General features: G+C 46.3%; 1 protein-coding gene across 9 annotated transcripts in view; it reads left to right on the forward strand.

Annotated features, from left to right (window-relative positions):
• plekhg5b (pleckstrin homology domain containing, family G (with RhoGef domain) member 5b) overlaps positions 1-23,558 on the forward strand; it is a 65,578-nt gene that overhangs the window by 22,369 nt on the left and 19,651 nt on the right. For 6 of the 9 annotated variants that reach the window (XM_034589651.1, XM_034589653.1, XM_034589650.1 and 3 more), the window contains exons 3-8: positions 16,082-16,223; positions 17,895-17,994; positions 18,086-18,146; positions 18,490-18,581; positions 18,885-19,021; positions 20,965-21,134. In XM_034589651.1, the coding sequence (XP_034445542.1) occupies positions 16,082-16,223; positions 17,895-17,994; positions 18,086-18,146; positions 18,490-18,581; positions 18,885-19,021; positions 20,965-21,134 (702 nt within the window). Of the gene's footprint in view, positions 1-4,849; positions 5,242-6,063; positions 6,217-15,894; positions 15,916-16,081; positions 16,224-17,894; positions 17,995-18,085; positions 18,147-18,489; positions 18,582-18,884; positions 19,022-20,964; positions 21,135-23,558 lie in introns of those variants that run through there. The other 3 variants (XM_034589656.1, XM_034589657.1, XM_034589655.1) reach the window with 3 other exon arrangements.

Consider the following 23,558-nt stretch of genomic DNA (forward strand, 5'->3'; position numbering starts at 1 on the left):
TTTATACGTTGGAACAAACTCCCACAGACGAGCTACTTCTGCTTTCGTCTTTATTTTAATTTTCTTTTTATACCTTTTACTAGTTTCATGCTTTTACCCCCAAGTCTTTGTTTCATTGCCAACTTGCTCTTATTGATCTTACTTCTCATTTCATGTCCTTGATTTTATTGTAAAGCACTTTGAGCTGCATTTTATGTATAAAAAGGTTCTGTGTAAATAAAGATTATTATTATTATAACGTCAAATCACAACATGCTTTATGTCGAGCTACGAGAGCTTAGAGAGAAACCCGACTGTTTCCACTAGGGCCACGAACAATATGGATTTTTAAGGGCTGATGGAGATATTAAGGAGTAAAACATTTCCGATACCAGCTCATATATTTAAAAAAGAAAGTGCAATGAATCCCAAGTAAAAGCAAAATATCTTCTGTCCATCAGTTTGTGTATTTCCCTCTTTAACCTGACTGACTGTTGACTACAGAGGCTTTACACTGGTTTTCTGGCAGAAGGTTGCGACCTCAGCTCTAACTGTGAACTCGTCGGAAAGTTTACTTTGGGCAGTAATGTAAACCCACTAATGGAGGTGGTGGTCTGCAGGGCTGTGATGACTGTGGAGCCGAGTGGACGTGAGGGGAGATGAGGGAAAAGTTACCTCATCGCTTTCCAACAAGAAGCTGACTGTCGACACACTCCGGTGTTAATGTGTTTGTTAAAGGAAGGGTGTGTGTGTGTGTGTGTGTGTGTGTGTGTGTGTGTGTGTGTGTGTGTGTGTGTGTGTGTGTGTGTGTGTGTGTGTGTGTGTGTGTGTGTGTGTGTGTGTGTGTGTGTGTGTGTGTGTGTGTGTGTGTGTGTGTGTGTGTGTGTGTGTGTGTCTGTCTGTGTGTCTGTGTGTGTGTTTCTTGCTGTCCCTGCTTCACATTCGCAGACAAACACATTCACACTTTGTTCTGAGTTTTTCCAGCCAGCCCCGAATGAGCCAATGTGAGAATACAGGTGGGCGTGTTCGAAAACACCGCGGATGAAAAACTGAACGAAATTAAAAACAATACATCAACTTGGAAAGACGTCGAGATTCGAGAGTTTTTGGGGAAAAGGGCTGAAGCCGAAATATGTGGACATCCGCCGGAGTTCATGACGCCAAGTGTATTTAGGTAACATCTTCTTTAGGGTAAAATTAATCACAGTGATGCGTTTGTTAAGTTTTCTTAATCAATCATTTGATTTCATATATTTGTCGGCGTTGCTTTGTGGATTTTTCCCACTTTCCTCTACCCTTGTTTCGTTGTGCGAGAGGAGTCGCTGTAAAAAAACCCTGAAGTCATAAATATAGTTTTGTTTTTAATCTAAGAAATGGAAAACATGCCAGTTCTGTTGTTCTTTGATTACACCCCCGTGTTGCTGAAATGCGATTTAGAAATCCTGGGAAACCCGTCGCTGCAGGATCAGCCTCTTTGTGTTCACCTCATTGTTTGGGATGTAGTAATCGCGATGAGGAACCTGTCACCACCCTTTAATGAGACGGCTTGTAAATCATTTTATGACATAGAAAAAAAACAAGACTAGAATTCATCATCAGTGTTGCCTAAGAACGAGCCTTCGTCCCTGATTCTACATGTTGAAGAGTTTTTCTGATTTGCTGCATGTAACACAACACGCCGTGCTGCCAGCTTGTGAAAGATATGTTCCTGCGTTCAGCCACTGCAGCGGACATGTTTCTCCAGTGTGTCCTCATCGTCAGGAGCCCCCCCCCCCCCCCCCCCCCAGCAGGCTACGACAGGCTCGGAGCTCCCTCTTGTCTTAGTCTGCTGCAAACCAATCAACTGTTTTCATCCGCCCCAGCTGTACTTTTCCAGTCCCGCGAGGAGAAGAGAAGCCGAGGAGTCCGAGACCGTTACTCACTTCACGTCAGCGCACGGTCGCTTCACCTTCACGGAAATGGACCTGTTTCCCGAGAAAAGTTAATCTTGACTCTGATGAAATGACCATTGTTGCATCTTGCACCATACAAACAAAACAAAAAAAATGCTGTTGCACAAATGATTCAGGGCTTTTTTTTACACACCAACGCCCGTTAGTTCAATTCATGTCGCAACGTTGTGCCTTTAAAATGTGCAGCATCAGCGTCTAGACTGAAGAAGTGAAGAAGAAATTAGCGTGTTCACCTGGGTGTCGTGTTTCCACTGATGCTGATCGGAGCCGGAGCCGATTATGAGTTTGATGATTCTATCTATTCCCATTGCAGACAAGAGCCAGATGTTGGTTTGTTGTCACAACATTGAATCGTCATAGAGGTGACGGGGACTTTTTTCTCTCAGTCACTGACAGCGTTCGCTCCTTGTGGGATATCAGTCCTCTAAATGTGCCAGATTTATTTTTCCACAAAGTTTCATAAATTATACCCTCGGGAAACCTGTGAAAATATCAAAAAGTGATAGTTTAATGAGTTCTTTTTCGCTCCGTGTCTTATTCTTCTACCGAGTTCTGTGGACATCACGTCTGTAGTTTGGTGCAAACTCCTGCTGACAAACAAAACAATCCAACCAACCAGTGGACAAATAAACCCTATAAATCCTTGGCGGTGGCGCAATGGGTCCAGTGTGTAGGATTGAAAGGGATTTATCCGCATTAATAACAATTTCATCTATTCATAGGTACCTCTTATGCTTTGTTGTGAGACTCGCTTCATGATTTAAAGATCACCGACTGAAGGCAGTGATGTAATGACACCGCTGACGTCCGTCCATCAGGGTCAGTGGGAAGAAAATCCGTCTGACAGACATCCAGCAATAACAAACAAGCTGGACTCTGACTTATGAGTGTCCGTCCATACAAAGTCTTGTCAGGGAAGTACAAACACTGGTAAGTGGGGGGTACCAGCGACGCCAATTTAACCCCCCCCCACCCCCCCGTAAGGAGCATCGCAGTCAGGAAGCAGCATCGCGGCAGACAGGGGAATAACAGGAAGAGGGTACCTGACCGACGCTCCAATAGAAACGGCCTCACACGGGTCTCCCCCCCCCCCCCCCTCCCCCCCCCCCCCAGTACACTCAGGGTTCAAAGACTTAAGAGACGGCCCCCGGTGAGGAGACGGGCTGAGAAAACAACCCCCACTGAAATCCCCTCGCATGCGAACGGCCTCCTCGCGGCAGACCTCACTAATTGTTGGTTTGCTGCGAGTGTGTTCTCAGAAAATGTAAACAGCCGCTGCTGCTTAATGAAACGCCCTGAGAACGGCGGTCGTAGTTAGAGAGGCGATAATAATGTCTCTGGAAAGGGGGTCTCCAGTCATTACCGCTGTGGAAGCGTGTGGAGCAGCGGCGCTCGCTTTCTAAATGACTCCAAACTGAAACCAGCCACGAAACTGGAGCTTCCAGCGGCATCGAGACTTGCTCATCCTTCTCATCTTCATACTCGACGTTTCCCTTTTGTGTTTCCCCCCTTTTGTTGGACCGCTCCCGTGAAGACTTGAAAGAATTTCGGGGGGCTTATGGTCGCGGAGGGGTTAATGCCAAGGTCAGGAATCACGAGAGGGTCACTCATGTTCAGGCCCCAACAATGGCCGCACCACTGGGGTCTAATCCTTCGGGGTAATTGCATCACTGCTGTCCCACTCTTTTTAAAAATAGCCGCCCCTAAATCAGGCTGACAGCGGGGGGGGGGGCGGGCGGACGGACATGGATTCAACAGATCGCCTTGTTTTGAAGACACAGGATGAGGAGAGGTGGGGTTTGAGCACTAAGACCCATCCCTCCCCCCCCCCGCCTCTTATTACAAACGTGGCCGAATTGCTTTTGGTGAACTGGCTAATTGAAGGGGATTTAAACACAGGTTCATCTTGGATTAACCCCGAATGACAAAAGAACCGAGCGTGTCGGGCCGAGTGTTTGTGGTCACATGAGGCAAAGTGTAACCGGGCGTTTAGGGTGTGAATCATCAAGGCTCTTACACCCCCCCCCCCCCCCCCACACACACACACACACACACACACACACACACACACACACACACACACACACTGCTTCACTGATAGAAGATAAGTCAAACACTATATTCAGATTTTCAGGTTTTCCTTTTTTTAAATCGGATGAAACGATCATTTCAAAAGACTTCACTCCGGACCATGATAATTACTACATCGTCAAAATTGATTAACGTTCTGTCAATCTACTAATTGTTTCGACTCCTCATTCTGTTTTTGTAACTTTGGCCACTAGGGGGGGTCTCTCAATCAAAACAATAACATCGGAACTACGTTGACGTTGTGAAGCAGCTTGGGATCATTGGAGTTCACTAACATTTCTTATCCCATGATTGTCTTGGGTCGCTCGGTTGGAAGTATAAAAAAATTGCTAATTAGCTAGCAAAGTGTTTTCCTTCGTTATTCGTCGTTTGCTCGAGACGTTATCGTCATTTTAATGAAGAATCGTTTCATGTTATTCCCTCAGAGCGGATCAGAGCCACCCTCCCTACGAGCCAACTAGACGACTGCTTAGAACCCCGCAGGCACCAGGCCCCCCCCACCCCCCAAAATCACCAAAAACTCACGTCTGTCATGTGGTAGAAACGTCATAAACTCCCCCCCCCACTCACTCGTGGAGGATCCTGCAGAGGATTTCCTGCCGTGCGCTCACATTGGGACGTTCTGCAGAGTTTGTACTACGGGGGGCATGTCTCAGCCGACCTCCCTCGTTTCATTTGACCTCCTGTTATTTCGCGGTCAGAGTTCAAGGGAAGTGCAAAGTCAAGCAGTCAAACGTAAAAGAAGAGCGACTTTGGGGTAAGAGCGCTATCGTTCCGTCACAAATGGAAAACTTTGCTAATTCCCAGTAGAGATCAGTTTCAGTGGGAGTTTACATGAGTCAGCCAGGATGTGTGTGAGCTTGCGGGGGTGATCCAGCACAGCAGATAGGCGGGGTTGAGGATTTTATTTCTGTGTGTGTGTGTGTTTTTCTTCCTCGTAGTAAACACAGCGAGCCTCTCAGCCTCATTCACGTTCTTTCAATCCCAGCGTCTGTCACATTAACTCCTCCAGAGTTTCCCCCCTGAGGCTCGGGACTATTCTACAAACTTGACACACACACACACACACACACAGACGCACTCATTTGAAGAAGTTTGATTTCACACCGGGACTAAAACTTTCACCACCTGCCGCCTGTTGGACCTTTTGAGCTATTGATCGGTTCTTCTCCTGAAACTCATCGTGGCGGCCGCTCTCGGGAAGCAGAGTTTTCCTATGGTGAGTAAACAATGTCCAGATTGGAGCTAGAAAGTGTGATGAGGATTTCATTCGATTAAACAGTTTCATCTCATCGTTTTGTATTATTGATTAATCGATAGGTGACGTCATTCGATGTATTCTTTAATTCAACAGATGGTTAATTACTAGATTGATTACTAATTAATTGATTTTCCTTGATCATCCTTCCTTCCTCCGCTGAAGAGGTTATGTTTTTAAGTTTCTTTAGTCCCTCTGTTACTTAGTTGGCAGTAATACACAAAAACTACAGGTCGGTGCCATGAAACTTGGTGGAATGATGTGGTCTGTGTCAGGGAAAGAACACAGATGTCTGATGACGGCGTTTTGTGACGTTTCACTGAGAATAATTCATGAATCTTGCTGAAGAAGAAACCAGACGCACTTAGAAGAATGATCTACGATTGTGTACAGTGTGGTTTGGCTGAATTGAAGCAGACTGTCGGGCCACTGCTCTCGTTGTGTTTTCGTGAAGAGCTTCTCTCCGAGGTAGCGCACGTCCACATCTGTGCAGACCAACACTTAGCGTCTGCGTTTCCTCCTGTGTCTGCATATTTCACATCTGCTTCTCATATCAACAGACCGAGCGTACCCACTGGCACCCACCGGGCTTCTCTCCTTTCCATGTTACTCACACCAAATTGTTAGCGGTTTACAAATAATCAATTTCCATGTCATATTATAATTTTTTTTTTGATTTACCCCCAAATCAGCATTCGGTGGAAGTTTGAAATTGAGCGTCTGAAATACACCGGTTTCTTTTTTTCCTCTCACTTCCTCCTTTTTTGGTCTCGCTCACCGCCTTCCTGTCTATCTCTCCTTCTCCTGCCCTGGAGCTATGGTTAGGGAAGGCTGGTTGCGTCACGGTCCGGCCAATGTTTGCCGGAGTCAGCAGTCGGCACACTTGACAGAGCAGAGAGAGGAAGAGGGAGAGAGAGAGAGAGCGACCAGCTGCCGGTGAGTGGGGCTTTTTCCTCCTGCGGTCGCTCCGATCGCCCTGAAGCTGGATTCAGTGTCGACCCTGGATGTGTTTTAGTTCTTCAGGTGTTAAGAGGATAGAGACGTGGTTTCTCTCTCCTTGAAGAGGCAGCTCGAGCGTGTTGTGTGTTTGTTTCCCTCTCTGTGACGACACTGTGACAGCGGCGTGTGTCATCTGGGTGCTGTGTAAATATTTGCTGGGAGTTGAGGGTCAGTTGCATTTTCCCCGAAGTAGAAACTCAAAACTAGGAAAGTTTAGCTTTTACTTTATATTTCCTCCAAATTCTTTCAAAAGCAGATCTAACTTTAAATAATTGTCCCACCTTCAAAAAACAGGCAACTGAATCCACTTGTTGTTGAGTTGAGGAAAATGAGGCGGTAATATTTTTCTTGGGCAAACTTCGCTGCATGTTGAAACAAACCTTGCACAGGAATGCAAAGTCTGCTTCACCAAAAAATGAGTTAACAGTGTTTCCTGTGAGCTTGTTTGTTCCTGAGTGAGTCTCTGACTTTGTGGCGTGTGTGTGTGTGTGTGTGTGTGCGTGTGCGTGTGTGTGTGTGCACGTGCTGTCAGATGGACCTTTGGGCTGTCTCTGATTTCATCTTTAGATTGTGTGTGTGTGTGTGTGTGTGTGTGGGGCTCTGCTGGAGGGGAGAGCGGCCGGGGAAAGAGATAACACAGATGAGTCAAAGGTTGTAAATGGATGCACCATCACGGCAACACGTTCACTGGAGAGTTGATGCTTATCTGGAGTAAATTTCATATTTATTCCCACCAGAGGAAATGAAAATGTTGCTGCAGTCATGTAGAGGGCGGGTTTGCTCAGGACACGTTGGGTTACAGGGGCCGTGGGCCGGAGCCTCGGTGTGAAATGAAATGTAAATATAAGTCATAGTGAGCAATTAAAAGACGCAAAAGCTGTTTTCAGACTTTCACTGAACTCTGATAATCTCCTGAAATGATCCAGAGGGGCTGAATATGAGAGTTTCTCCTGCCAGTCACTGGATAATGTTTGCGTGAACCCATGTGAGGACACGGCAGGAGATTCTCCGGAGGATTCACCGGGAGCGAGTGTGCGTTACTAACACCGAACAGACAGAAAACTGCAAAACAAAACAATAGGAATGCAAATATCTCAGAATGAAGAAGAAGACGTCAACAAATATGTCAACTTGGAAAGACACAGAGATTCGAGAGCTTTTGGCGAAACGAGCTGACGCTTGTGTGGATTTGCTGTAAACAGGAAAATGTGATCTCAGCAGCAGAATATATGTGTTCTGCCTCCAGTTCCCGGACCTGATGGAACCTGGAGTCTGATAAACGTTGATCCAAAAACAACCACAAATACCTCAAATGACTGCAAAGCTGAGAATTGACCGCACGGAAACATCAAGGGACCGAAAAAAAGAGAAAGAAATGAAAGTTTACCATAAGTAGTGAGGTATGAAATCTGGGAAAACCCACTCCCCTCCAGCGTGTGTCACTGTGCAGACGTTATGAAATCGACAGTGTTTGTGTACAGTTGTGTGTCTGATATCCTCGTACCTTCAACACTAAGCTAATGAGTCACACAAACTGACCTTTTAACTGAGCCTCGGATACGGGACGTCTTTTTATTTTTAGGACAGTGATTCCTGTTTATCACAACTTGGATTTTTATTTTCAGAGTTTTGGCCGCCGCGTCTGGAGAAACGTTTGGATGATGAAATCATTTGGAAAAGAGAATGAAAGCAAATAGTGTCATTATTTCCTGAAGACTCTGTCTCAGTTTACAGTCCAGCGGCAAAACCTCAGGTTTCCTCTCACAAATTATTACCAAGATCAGGTTCAGTTTTATGATTTAAAGTTATTTAGATAAACTGAATAAACTGTTTGTTTGCTAAACCCGTCTCCAGCGATTCTCCAGTTATACGTAGCTTAGCAACCGTAACAAGGCAGAGCGGACCAAGGAAAATCTGGATATATATCTTTATATATAGATACAGACAAAGTGATGCCAATATGAGTGAATATTAGGGCTGATATATATTTGGCAAGATTTTTTTATCAAACCCTGGACAAAGAAATGTAATTGAGGATTGATATTTAACCTTAAACTTTATTATAATGAACTATCAATAAAAATAAACGCAAATGCATCTAAATATATAGAACTTGAATTAAGAAAATAAACATAAACACTGTTTTCTAGATTGTAAACATCTTTGTAAACATTGTATTGATAATTGTAAAAAATAGTTTTCATATCTGCAAACACAAACACTGATACCGACACGTGTGTTAAAGGCTCATATCCTGTCAATTTAAATGATCGATATGAGGCTTTAAAATCGACATGTGACAGTTAATTATTTATTTCATGAATACAAAGAGGCTGGAAACGAAAAGTTTGCTTTTGTTTACTTCTGTGTGAAATCAGAAATGCATTGGTTTCAAAGGTGGCCACTTATTTCACGGTGCTGGGGGGGGTGGTGTGAAGTAAGTTGTAATGAGCCAAACTGATCCTTTAAAGTATCAGTTGCAGGTTGTTGGTTGCTTGTGTGTCTGTTGGTTGTGTGTCTGTTGGGTGTGTGTCTGTTGGGTGTGTGTCTGTTGGGTGTGTGTCTGTTGGTTGTGTGTCTGTTGGTTGTGTGTGTAGTACATTATGTCGCACAGGGATAATTACATAGAGCTGCGTTCATTGTTTTATTTTCCATCTCTGGATGTGAATGACTTCATGGCTCGTGAAACACTCTCCTCATTCTATATTTGATGTCTGATCCCCGTTCACTGTGCAGGATTTATCACTGCGGGTCCTTTTTAATGAACACACTTATCAACATGTGTTTGGGCTGCACACACACACACACACGCACACACACACACACACACACTTCTGTCCTCGGAGGATGAAACACAGCAAGTGCCTCTGTTTGAGTAGATCCACATGTGTGCGAGGCGTCGGCGCTGCACCAGAATGAGGGAGAGTCTGTTAATGGGGAACAGACATGCAGACAGGCAGCCCGTCGTGTTGCATAAGGGCTGCAGTAAAAGATCCAGGCGCTGGCTCCGCTCCTCCGACTCCTCGGCCCCGGCCCAGAGGACAGATGGCGGCAGAAGAAAGGCGAGCGAGCGGCGGCGGCCCTCTCCCCGTGCCACTCCTCGGCAGATGGATGTTTATTTATTAGAAAATGAACCAGACCTGTGCTCGGCCTGCCCAGGCTCCCACTTTGATCTCTGTTTTCAATCCCACCTACCGAGCCGCGGCTAATTGCGACTCTGTGTAATGTTCAGGAGAGCAGGCTCCTCTCCAGCACGCGGGGTCGAGGCCCTATGGCCTCACGTGCTCCGCTCTTCCACCAGGACGCGAATCAAATCGTCCCTCCGGAAATAGGAAGTGAAAAAGTACCATGCAGCAGAGTTTGACCTCCCTCGCTCTCTGTCAGCTCGGCTTGATGAAACGCACGCTCGCCCTGCAGACATTTCACTCGTCAAACTCCCCCCCCCCCCCCGACGATCCATTAAAGCCTAATACAGCAGCTGATATAATGAGGGAATGAATGTCCCTGACGTCCGCCTGCAGGACAGTGAGTGGCTGCAGAGAAACATCTGAAACTGTTGTTATAGACTCGTATAAAAAAACACTGTCACAACACATTTAAGACGTGAGAAATTCTGTTTCAAAATATCTTGAAATTGAATTTAGTAAACAATGGAAATGTCTCAGTCCTCACTTCAACATTCAACACTTTTTTATTTTTGCAGAACAGGATCAGTTCTCTGCAGAAGATCCTCCACTCTCTGTGTGTTTTACTGATTCCAGGACGGGTCAAAGGTTCGGTGCATCGGTTTATTTGGCCGTGAAAATGAGACAGTGGTTTGTCTTATCCTCCGGCTCAGACTATGAACCACTGGTGATGTGGACTCTGTGTCTGGCGTTCGGGTTATCTGTGATTTGTTTGGTGTTCCAGACGCTACGAGTCGGTCTGGCCAAACGCCTGTCTGAGTATTTGACTGACTTCTCGGCAGTCACGCTGTTTGAACAAGACCGTGCAGGATTCTGCCTCGTCTGGTGATAACCAATCATTTGCGTGCATGGGTGTGTTTGGGACGCACTTGAGGTTTTTTTTGTGGGTGTGTGTGTGAGGGGGGGGGGGTAGACATGACGAGGTGAGGAAGGGTTTTTGAAAGAGATACGAGGTTGCGACTCGAAGCCACCGTGAACCACCTCCTGCTGACTGATGAGGAGCGCTGGTGTTAACGCGAACGTGACTTCCAGCCGAGGAGAATCTCGTCCGGTTGCCAAGCCAGTGAGGACTTGCGTGTTAGGACAGGACCTCGGAGCGTCTCTGTGGGAGCGGAGTGATGGGGAACATTAGAGTTGGCCCGGGTGATTAAACACACTGTACCTGGACGTCACCCGCAGACTCAACAAAGACTGAAGTGCAGCGAAGGCCGCTCGGCGTCGGACAGATGTTCGGCCCCAGCACGATGTTTTCTCCTCAACATTTCCACCAGGCGAGTTGTTGTGTTGGCTTTGATTCCATGTTTTCTATTGTGCGTTTGTTCCTTGTTCTAATATCTCAATGGGGACTTTAAAAGATAAAAAAAAACTGGACCTATGTCATATATTTTGTTCAGTTTTATTCATGGTGAAGACAAACATACGTGGTGTGACTCGTTTTGGAGTCAGCTTTGTTGTGCGCTGTTCGTCGTGCGTTGTACAGGATCAAAACTTCCTGTTTCTCGCGAATAATCGTGATTCTTCATTGTCGTTTGTCTCATTCTGTCGCTGACACGAAATGCACAGGGTGACGGACCCACGAAGAATATGGGACAAGAAATATTATAACTCCCATGATCCCACACTGCTTCACAACATCATCAGACTCGGTCTTTTGTTGTTGTTTTGACTGAGGACCGTGTGTGGGTGTGTGTGATAATGGTCTCTTTGAACAATGACAGGGCGTTTGTTCTGTGGGTGTGGGCACCACCATCACAAAGTGTGTGTGTGTGTGTGTGTGTGTGTGTGTGTGTGTGTGTGTGTGTGTGTGTGTGTGTGTGTGTGTGTGTGTGTGTGTGTGTGTGTGTGTGTGTGTGTGTGTGTGTGTGTGTGTGTGTAATAGAATAACAAATGTGTGGGGAAAACTCGACTTTTCACAATATGTCCATAATAGGTATGATTCCGTTTTACTACAGTGTTTTTCTATTAGATGCAGTGAAATAAGTGTTGAACACGAATCTCTTCCCTCTGAACTCAGCCCCACACACTCTTACTCACAGTCTGTAATCATTACACAATAAAAGCACGGACCTGGAGCCTGATTCCTCCTGGTGAACTCTACCTGTAATTACTATTCACATCTACGTGGCTGATTATCGTCTTATTTTGGGAATAATCTCTTTCTCCTGGGCTTTATTAGCAAATAGCAAGTGTGTGACTGTGACCTTGGTAATTAACACAAGGTGATTAAAGCTGAATCCTTGAGGATAAGTTGTTTAGATGTTGAAATGTTGAAAACTCAACGAGATCAGATCAGAAGTAAGAGATCTGGTTAAACACTGTTAACACACAGTGAAACCCGGGTCTCTCTCTCTCTCTCCTTCTCTCTCTCTCTCTCTCTCTCTCTCTCTCGCTCTCTCTCTCTCTCTCTCTCTCTCTCTCTGCAGATACACTGGGACATGTAGGGAGGGAAACTGTAGCCCGCGGCTCACCTCACCTCCTCTTAACTCCTCGACCTGATGCAAACGCGCACGGTGGTACGTGTCATTGCATAAGTGTTAGGTGTGCTCTGGCAGGACAAGCTGTTCCGCAGGGGGTGGGGGGTGCTCGGAGTGAGGAAACTCTGTCAGGTTGCAAACAACCAGGAAGTTCCATCCTGTGTAGTTTTGGGTTTTGCATAACAAACCAGGAAGAGCATTACCGAGCAGGTCCCGTCAGCGCTCCCGGTGATGGATGGGCCTCGTATCACAACGAGTCAGCTCTGTAATCTGGATTTGAATTTATCATTCCTATACGCAAAGACTGATCGCCCGCGGATTTTCCAAGGATGTGGCAAGCTCCTCCTGCCTTATTTAGACTTGTCTGTTTTGTGATCGCGGTGAGGGAGTCGCTGCCAGAGTGAGCCGCCAGGCTGTTGCTCTAAAAACCGACGTGTTCCGACCTTAATTCTAAATCACGATGAAGACAAGTTTGACTCTTGACTTGATACGACTGGGCCACAGTGTTCACAGCATCAGCCGCGTGCAGTCGTCTTTATAACCGATGCCGGTGCAGTATGTGCTGCAACGCGTGCCGGCGTGGCCCTTCGCTTGTTGCGTGCCAGTATTCGGAGGATGAGGTGTTGAGGTAATAATCCTGATTCACCTCACTGGACTCCAGTCATCTTCCCTTAAACAACACTGGCTTTATTACAGCCGAGTGACTGGTGTGCTGCTTGATGATACAGCCTTGGAATGGGCATGTCTGCATTTGCAAGTCCTTCTCTATGCGGGTGTGTGTGTGTCTGTGTGTGTGGGTGTGTGTGGTTTTATGTGCGTGTTTGCAGGATGTGTGGAAACCAGGGTGCATAAGCAGGTGCCACGTGGCATTGGATGTGCTAAGCTGAGACGAGGGCCGCTGTGGGGCCGGTGTGTGTTCTCAGCTGTTGGGGAAGTGTGTGTGTGTGTGTCTGTGTGTGTGTGTCTGTGTCCATGCATGCAGTGTTTCATCTACAGTCCCACTCATGCTCCCCCCCTGAACCTCTGCACTAATCCGGGCAGATCTGAGTGCAGGCATGCGGAGGGGGGGGGGACACACACACGCGACTCACATGACACATGTTGTCTCGCACACATTCACAAACTGGCAGTGTGAGGCACGCTCGGCTTCCAGTCAGCTGCGCTCCCCCCCCCCCCCCCACCTCTCTCACAGTCAGCCTCACTTCACACACTGACTCGTGTTGTGTTCGGGGGGGAAACTGATCCAGGTCCAGATTCCAGAAAAGGCCTGATAACGAAAGCCCGGTCGTATCAATCCTCTCTCTCATTGGTAGGAATGTTGTGTTTGCGACCCACAGATCCGTCAGGTGTGTTATCTCCGGGGAGTTTTTCCTCTTGTTGTGTCCGTTTGGTTCACTCACAGAAACGTTCCTTCATCTCATGATGCACTTGTTTCTCTTGGTCAAGCCTCAGATATTTTCCTACAGGAATGTGGACGCCCCGGCTCGATAGTGAGGAGGCCTGCCCATCTGGGCTATTGTCTAAATATGGCATGTGGTTTGCTTGTGTTCCTCTGGCCCGTCCGACCGTCTCCACACCTCCTGGAGAACATACCACCTGGGTGCGACGGGATATTTAGCTCCGCTATGTGAAAATGTGAGAGCGCGTTGCGTTGACGTCGACTTCAGAGGAGCAGGAGTCGCCGCTGTTGGTGCAGATTTACAGATTTAAGCCGTCTCTGTGAGTTGAAGTCAGTTCGATGTGACCTTAAATATTCCTCTAGCGCCACCAGCAGGTCAAATTATTTGAAAACGAAAGGAGTTCCTGCAAAAGTTCCTGCGTTTATTTGCATAGCCCATATTCACAGATTTGTCACATAGATCTTAACATCCTCTGTTCTTCACCCTCAACAAGAGTAAAACTACCAAAGAAAAAAACCTTTTAACAGGGACAAACGTAGAAACCTCAGAGAGTCACATGTGAGGGATCTCCGTCCCAGGACACTCGGAAGTGCAATGGCTGCCGCAAGAAGCAGAGCACATCCATAAAATAACAATATCTACAACATTGATGGGAACATAAATGAAGAGGTGCATCAATGTTTAAAGGATAGCTGCTGTTTGTCTCATTCATTTATTAAACCTCTATTTGCTGTTAGAAAACCAAAACAGAGCTGAAAGATGATAAAATGCTCTGAGAGCTGAGGGAAACCATCGGTTCTGTGTGTTTATTCTCTGTGTTCATGTGACCCATCGTTGAGAAACTAAACATTGCTTTATACTGGTGTTAAAGGATAATTCTGGTTTATTTCAGATTCATTGTCAGATGTTTGGTCATCAGTAATAAAAACAGCCGACTTGTCTGAACTGCTCGTGTTTCGTGCCCTGTTGCATTTTGTTGCCGTGGCGTCACCGTGTTCCCAGATCCAAGCAATTACTGGAGTAAGTGCAGTGTTGTGATAACAGCGAGAAATAATAGACAGAACTCTGAAAATAAGGCCCAAGTTGTAATAAAGTGGATTCATCCTTTAACCCCACTGTGCTTATTGGAGCCGATCACGTCGTGTTCGCCACAGTAAACAGAGCCGTCCTCTTGTTGTGCTTCGCCCTTGGAGCTCACTCGCCGACTCTTCTCGCCTCCGTCTCTTTCTATTTAAAAACCTGTCTCTGGTTGGGTGTCTGCCTGGGTACAGTGGCCCCGAGAGGAAGGGAGGAGCCGGTGCCGCCGGTGGCAGAGGACAGAGCAGAAGGGGGGGGGGGAGAGGAACAAGAGGAGAAGACCCTGGCTGGCGGCGCCTCGGACTGGGCTGTTTAATCTCCGCAGGACCGTCAGATGGCTGTGACAGAGCACAGGCACCAATTAGGCTGCAAGATTAGGGGGCTTTGTACTTCTGAAAAGCTTCTGGATGGACCTTGTTTTTTCTGTCCCTCCTGCCTCGGGTTTATATCTTGACTGGGACTCCTCCCCCTCCATTAACCTTGTCCCCCCCACTCCTTCTGCCCCTTAAAATCTGCGATTATACCTGGCTAGACATCGAGAGGAGTGGATTAATAAGGCAGTGGGGCTCGACAGGGGCTCGTTGCCGAGCAGGTTAGTGGGGTCGGCGAGGTGAGGAGCTGGATGTGCGTTGGGGTCCCCGGGTGCCGGCTGGCATGGAGGACACGGAGACGACTTCCAGAGACACCTGCTCCCGTCTGCAGGACACCATGGTAGAGTACCAGGCGGGGGGGGGGGAGAGAGAGGGAGATTTGTGTTGGGATCTGATTGCACGTTGTTCTGTGTTGTCAGAACCATGTGACAATGCACATGTACGTATCACAACAATGCATTGGCCTCAGATCGCTCTTTATAATGGCGTTTTGTCGAGCGTCCACTTCGTGCATATCTATAGTTGTTGTGTTTACATGAAAGCTCGACTCTCTAGCTTGCACTCCCCCCCTCCCCCCCCGGTTGTGTCCTCCTGGGTGCAGAGGGAAACAATCACAGGAAGTACATTAGTGGGACCTCCATTGTATCTCCCCATATATCCTGGCTTCCTGCCTTGGGTGTGGGTGATGGCGAAGGGGGAGTAAAGAGATGTAGAGGAGGCTTCCTGACCCGTTGCTGAGGTGAGGGGAAGAGTGTGTGTGTTGGTGGTGGTGGTGGAGGGGGGTTGGATCTGTCTGGCCCGAGGCAGAGAGAGATCCTTAATCCGCCATCCTTCTGCCGCCTGTCGCCCTCGGGACGTCTCCCAGTCGCTGAACTGTGGTCGGTTTTTGTTGCCACCTCCTGGGACACGATTGTTGGATTACGCGAGTGTAAGCTGTTCCCAAATCAGCACGTGAGGTGAAAAACTGACTCTTAAGTCAATTAGATGTCTTTCCACAGAGCCGGGGGGGGGACAGATGGTGGGAGACAGGGAGGTGGGGGGGGGGGGGGGGGTCACCAAACCACAGGAATGCCCGCGGTCGCCTCTGTGGTCATTCAATCGCGGCAGAAACAATAGTGAGCTGTTTATTCTGAATGTGTGCGACGGGTTTGAGCCGTTTTCCCTTTGGCCCGCTCTGTAGAAATGTTGTGTACTTGAGAGTTGTGTTGATCTGACTTTCTCTTGTCCCCTGCCCCCCCTCCCCTCCCCTCCTCCCCTCCTGTGTTTGTTTCTCCCCCCCCCTCCCCCCCATCTAGGTTTGCCACCACCCGGACTGCCAGGACCTGAACAGCAAGAGCCCCCTTCATCTGTGTGAGTCATGTGACTCCCGCTACCACTCGGAGAACACAGACAACATGCACTTTGACCGACACCCGCGATTTGACTTACAACCTCAAGGTAGACGCTTCATTTTGTCTGTATTTGGTGTTGCTCCTCTGACGGTGATGTCATTCCCCACCGCTGCCGCATTACGTTTCCTTCACTGTGTAAATATCAGGAGTTTTTTTTTTTATTGGCGTCTAAATAAGGGAAACACTCAACATCCCATATGTTGGTTGGAAATTCAAAGTTTTGTTTTATCCAAATTACATTCTACTGCTAATTTAGTCAGATTTAGTCGTATTTCTGCTCTGAGCAATGAGAAGAATAGAGATTTTAATCATAATATAATATCGTTATGATCCATAGTGACTCACCACAAGCTACAGGACTGTGAGACAATGTTAGATTCTCCTGTAGGAACTTTACCCAGAGTTTGTCTTTCACACATGCACAACACCGCAGGGGGGGGGGGGTTCCTGCACATACGCGTTCACAACAACAACAACAAATCCTCTGCATTACTCAGGCGAGAGGTGGAGCCGCCGGGTGCAGCAGACAGAGACAGGAAGTGACGTATTAACTCCACTGTGGAGATCACGTGATTCTCTTAACAACACACAGACGCTGGTGTCGGCTCTTATCACCACAAACATCTCTTCACGTCTTCGTCGGTGTCTCCTACGTGTGTGTGTGTGTGTCACCGTGCGTGTCAGAAGCTCGCTGTGAATCCTGCTGTGTTCACACATCTTATTCTCCCGGGCTTTCAACAGACCGCCTCCGCCCCCAGCACCACGGAGCTCAATTCAATTTAGCTTGTTAAATTCACAGCACTAAAAAATGTCTCTCCAAGAAAACCGAGCCCTGGTTAATCGACAGATCTCACTATGGATGTTGTTCACGGGAAATACTTTCTGAAAGGTCTCATTTCCCAAAGGTGTTTTCTCTGACTTTGGATTGTTCATGTGTTGTGAAGTCGGAATGTGGGAAAAAAACAAAGACACTCTTCATAAAATGTGTTTGTGTGTGTTTAGAGCTTTTAAATGACGCCTTGACACATCTTTTCCAGTAATTGAATAATAATGAAGAGCAAAGAAAAGCATGTGAACAATTTAAAAAAAACATCTGTCTTGGATAAAAAGTGGTGAGATGCACATGGAGTTTGTAAGTGTTGACATTCAAAGCTGCTATTTAGAGCTGATGGTGAAATTCTATTTAATTGGTTTATAAGTAATTACATCAGCAACTTAATTAAATTTGAATTTAATAAGCCGGACTTTCAACAGATTTCCTCGATAAAAGAGAAACTGATTAAGAATGTTAATTCTTATTAATGGACTTGAGCTCGACCATTATAGATTTTTGGGGCTGATTCTGATAACGATATCAGGGAGTAAAAACAAATACCAGTGATTCCTAAAATGTTGTTTTCATATTTTATGGCTAAACCAGAAACTTTATTAAAGATGACTATAAATAGAAAGAAAACACAATTATTTTGAATTTCTGTTGAATGTTTTCTGCGTTGTTGTAAAATACAAGTTTTCAGACCCGATGGACTCTGATCCTGAAAAGAGATGATGATGATGCTGTGGAACTTTTTGAAAATAATGTGAACACAACAAACAACCTGTTGACTCTGTTGTGTTGAGGTGGAGGCAGAAATCTCAGAGATGAATATTAAATATACTGTTGCTGCAGGTCTTAGTCCGACAGAACGAATGACGGTTGTGTTTTCTTAACCTTTAGCCTCCATCCTGGCTCGGAACGTGTCCACGCGCTCTTGTCCCCCGCGCACCAGCCCCCCCTCCGACCTGGAGGAAGAGGACGAGGGGAGCAATGACCGCGGGTCAGTAACCTCTCAAACTGTTTTATTTCTGATGCCTGTCAGTGGATCTGTATGATAATGTGTGTGTGTGTGTGTGTCACTGTTTTTGCAGGGAGCGTAAAACAGGGGGGCTGAAGCTGGTGAAGAAGAAGACGCGGAGACGCCACACAGACGTAAGCAATTACACAAATAAACTCCCTCACCAGAAGCCAGACTCTTACTTTTGTTCCTTGGAAGACTTTACTAGATTTCTGACGAAACTGGGTGTATTCGCCGTCTACTCACTGACTCATTTCTTTGCAGAAGCATGTTTTTTTCACAAATTTGATGATACAATCAGAGGGGTTGTGCAATATGACAGCAGCCACCATTGTCCTCTGCAGCGATGACGTAACAACGCTATCTCCCGGGCTGCTCTTTGTCCCAGCCGGGCCGGGCGGTCAGGAGGAGCCCCCCTGTGGATCTAAACTAACAGTATGTCTATTTACCCCCCCCCCCCCCCCCCTTCCTCTGCAGGACCCCAGTAAGGAGTGCTTCAGCCTCAAGTTTGATCTCAACGTGGACATAAACACCGAAATTGTACCTGCGATGAAAAAGAAAACGCTGAGGTGAGAGGAGACAGAGAAACAGCCTCAATGATGAGCTGCTTTCAGACATGTGCTGGACTCGAGAACTTTTTCGGAGGGGCTGGAACTTTTTCTGCCGGCTCCGTCGAAAAATATCTGGAAGTTGTGAGAATACGACAAAAATGTAACGTTTTCCTGTTGTTATGAACGAGTCCGGACAATCTCCTGCAGCTTCTTCACAGAGTTTCCCGTTTCACGTCCATGTCTGAAAACAGTTCTAGGATTTAACAAGAACCATAACTAACCTCTTCTGATCTGATATCATCTCCTCCTTTGTGTTGCCAGAGAGGTTCTGGGGCCAGTGTTTGAGAGGAACGGCATCGAGCTGTCCCGGGTCGACCTCTTCCTGGATCAGTCCAACACGCCTCTGTCCCTCAACTTCGAGGCGTACCGCTTCGGAGGACACTACCTCAAGGTCAAAGGTACGAACACTTCACCCAGAGGTCCTGGTTCTTTCTGTGTAGAGGTTGCATGTTCTCCCCATGTTTGCGACATGTAGATTGGGGTTAGGTTAACTGGAGACACTACATTGACCATAGGTGTGAACGGTTTATATTGTCAAGCCCTGTGATTCGCTGGCGATCTGTCCAATTGGGGTTCAAAATATTGAAATACCTGGACTGGAGATCCACAGAGCCGACTGCACCTGATTTATCACGTCAGGCCGAGTGATGTGTGTGAAGTTGAACATCAGAGAGTTTTATTATTGGACACACACCGAGGAGGACGTCGCCAGATCCGAAGAGATAAACTGTCTGATCCAGGAAACGCTTGAGGAACGGCACCTGAAGATGTAGAAGATTAATTATTTTACGAAATGACTTCACAGCAGCTCGTTACTCAAAAGATTAGACACTCCAGTGAAATATGACCCGATGTAGTCGATACACATGAAGTTAAGCCTGTTATATATTAATTTCAATAAATTCAGCAATATTGATTTTCGATTTCACCTTTTTTTTGTTGACTTAAGGATTTTCTTTCCTTTGCATGTTGCCTCCTCGCACGGTAAATTCTCACCCATGCAGACGTGCGACATATTTCTGAGACGACTCGGCCTGGAGGTTTATCTGCAGCGTCTGAAAATCACTCGGATGAAATGCGACTGCACCAAATCACAAAAGTCTGGGACCCTGACTGCATATTAAATAAATATTAAACTGCCTTTCTCTGCCACATCAACAACAGAAAGCAACTCAATGTCTCAAGTTGTATTAATAGGAAAGACGAGCGCACTGTTTCCCTGCGTGAATGATCGACTTCTTCAAATCCTCCACGAATCCCAACAACGCAGCCGTTCACTCTTTTGAGCGGCGCCTCCCGTTAGAGCACGTCTGTAAAAAGCGAGATCCAGAGCCGTGACTAACTGCGTCTCTTTTGAAATGTGTCCCCCTCCCGACTCACACCTCCTCACCACAGTCTGGAGTTACACACACACACAGTCTGAATCACCGAGGTCACGGGCGAACAGTTCCCAGCTGTTCGGTCACGTGACGTCTCTGTTGTTCTGCTCCGGAGCTTCGACACATATTAAATCTGATTTAATCGCTGTTCTATAATTAACAAAGGATCAGATGATCAAAGGAGCCGCTCGGCAGCTTCTCTCGGTTACAAAAAGGCCCTTTCATCTTTTTATGCCTCCGAGCCGGTGACGTTTTCAGGTTGTCCGTCTGTTCCATTCTTGTGAACACGATATCTTAGGGACGTAATTAAAGATTTTTTTCCTATTTGGTACGAATGTTCACTTGGATGAACAGATGAACTGATCAGAATCTGGTGGTGAAAGGTCAAAGATCAACGCTACTGTGACAAATCCCCTCTGTGGTACTTGTGAACGCAACATCTCAGGAACACCTCGAGAGGATTTCTTAAATTTTTGTACGAACGTTCACTTGGACTCACGGACGAGCTGATTTCGGTGATTAAAGGTCCGATGCCTTGTGAACACGTTATCTTGAGAACGCCTCGAGAGAATCCTTTCAAACTTCGCAGACGTGTTCACAAAGACACGCGGATGAACCGATCCGATTTGGTTCGTCAAAGGTCAAAGGTCAAGGTCACAATGAACACTAGAAAGAAACGATGTAGACTGAAACTGATCCCATGAAGGTATCTCTGGTTTCTCACTGGGGTTTTTTTTGGGGCCTATAACTTAAACTTTTTGTTTCACTCTGAGTCTTTTCGTTTTTGTCGCAGCAGGAAGCTGTTGACACATTAATAGTCCTGTTGCTTAATGTTTGTTTGATGTATAAACAGACGATAAACAACCCCCCAAAGTTTTCTGGAAATGTCGTCTTTCTCTGCATAAAAACAGAAACAGTTTCTAAAGGATTCCCTCTCTCCTCTCTTCTTTTCCTCCGTTCAGCGCGGCCGGGCGACGAGCTGAAGGTGGAGCAGGGTGTGAAGGACATGAGGTCTCTCAGCCTGCCCAACATGAAGCCCTCCTCCGGGGGTCAGAGCCCCTACATCCTCACCCCGGGCAGCGAGCGGGTGGAGCACGGATCCCTGGGACGCAAGGAGACCATAGATCTGCTGGTGAGTGAACATCTGGCCCAACGGTCGTATTTCATGTGACGTTAAAAAAGAAAAAAGAAAGAGGTCTCAGACTCATCAAAGTGAAACACACCAGCCCTCCTGTAAACCACAGACAGACACACCCTGTGACTCCTTCGGTTTTGCCACACCCTCCGTCACTATTTTCCATAACTTCACCTCCTCTTCCTGCAATTCCCATGATGCCTTGGTCTAGTGCAGTGTCTCAGGATTAATCCCATCATGACCTCATTATCTGCTATATACAGTGCAAACCTGGGGATGTATTTTTCTGGATTTCCTCTCCGGCAGCTGCGTCGCGTCTCTTTTGTGTGCACGCTCGTGTACGTACATGCCGGCCCCGCTCCGCTGCTGCCAAACGAACGCTTGAAATCTCCTGTGACGAGATGAGCTCACTCAGGAACACTGTGTGCCACTGCAGCCGCTTCCTGCCGCCACAGGAAGTGGCTGTTTTGTTCCTGGTGCGAGGTGCTGAGTGGCCGACGGAGGTCTGCAGGATCCTGATGCACCGGGCTGGAAATAGGGCATTAGACAGTCATCAGGTTCATGTGGCAGCGTATTAATACAACTAGTGAAACAAGTAGTGTTTTGAATCTGTGGGATTGTTGTGTTGGAACCAGATGACGTTTGGTTTTCACTCTTGTCTGTTTCCTAGTTGGATTATTTGTTCGTCAGCAGGATTAAGCAAAAACAACTGAACAGATTTTCATGCAACTTGGGGAAACGATGCGTCAGGATAGAATTTTGCGGTTCCGTGAATCCTGCGTCACTCTCCTTTAGCATTGCGTGATAAGGTGTTTGTCATTTTCCCTGATTTCTTAGTGAATAATTGAGGGATCTTGATGAAAAGAATCTGACGCAATTAGGGGATTAATGCGTCAGATTAGTTTGTTTCCAAGGAGGATTGAGCAAAAACTAGTGAACAGATTTCCTAGAAACTTGGTGAAAGACAGGATGAGACACGGGCCAAGAAATAATCTCTACTCCTTAGTAAATTATATCTATCTGTCTATACATTTGTACAAAAATACAATACATATTTCCTTTGTTAAAAGCTGTTATAAAACACATTATAAACAGTGTTATTTAACTAAAACTAAAATTGCTCCTTCTACACAACAGTGCTCTCATTGTAGAAGTTGTTGCTTAGCAACATCCCTTCCACTATGACCAGTTCAACCACAGTAATGTTCACAGGATCGTACGTGTTGTATTGTCACTGGTGCGTGTTGATGCCAGATGTGTCATGGCTGCTTGAATCCTCATAATGTTGTCACTGAACTGCACGAGTGTGTACATGTACAGGAGGAATCAAACCCTTTAGTTAAAAGCATGAGTGTGTTTTTGTTCTGTCAATAAATAATAAATAGCTAAAGTTAAAGTAGTTTAGTTTTAGTTTTGTCGCTGTCGACCTTCAGGTGTGACTTTACAGTTTGGGACAAAGTGATTTCGCTCAGGTTTGGACAGTTTTCTGTGGGGAGCTGCTGTTTGATGAGTTTTAAACAAGTCGTTAAACACTCAGGAAGTAATTAGAGCCATTAACAGGTGAGACGTGCAAACACACCGAACACACACTGGTGTTTATGCTGCTGCTGTGGGCAGGAAAACGGGCGAGGACTTGCTGGAAGCCACTGAAGTTAAACACTCAGACTTCACTGACTTGTAATAATCTCACAACCTCCTGTGTTGTGTTTAATTTTCTTTGTGGCATTAAGTGATTTTTGCCAAAGCTCTGAAGCGTCTCTGCTCTGCAGGTGGAGCCTCCCCAGTTTATTTAACTGCAGAGTAAACTCTCCTGTCGTCCTCAGGGGGGCAATGACGGGCTGTTTGTCACGATGCTGAGATCTGGCAGGACACAGTTTGTACTGCAGCTGCAAACATCGGGACAAAAACACGTTACTCATCAGCAGCAGAGGTTTTCAGATCCTTTATTTGAGTAAAACATGCAACACCCTCCTGTCAATATACCCACAGAAGAGTAAACATTCAGAAAGTAAAAGTACTGAACTATTATAATTGTTATAAATGTTAAATCGGCCCAAAATGAAAAGAATCTGAGCAACATTCATGCTCCACTTCTCACCAAATATACTTAAAACTTAGAAAGTCAAAAGAAAAAGCCCTGTGTTACTTCATTGTACTGTTTATTATTAGTAGTAGTACTATTATAAGTATTATTAGTAACAGGAAGAAAAAACAGGAAGAGTCTCACTATGTAACTTGAAAAAAACTCTTTAAGTCTGTTTAAAGTTTCTCATGAGTCAGTTGGGTTGAACCATTTGAAAAAGTAAAAAAAAAAAAGTCTGGAGCTGTGAGGTTGGAAAAGACGTGAGCGCTCCAGACCCAGGTGCACTGTGGGTAATGTAGTTACCAGGTGTTGACAAGGAATGTGTGGAATTAAGACGA

This window comes from Hippoglossus hippoglossus, chromosome 7 (assembly GCF_009819705.1).
Source record: "Hippoglossus hippoglossus isolate fHipHip1 chromosome 7, fHipHip1.pri, whole genome shotgun sequence".
In the NCBI taxonomy this organism is placed as follows: Eukaryota; Metazoa; Chordata; class Actinopteri; order Pleuronectiformes; family Pleuronectidae; genus Hippoglossus; species Hippoglossus hippoglossus.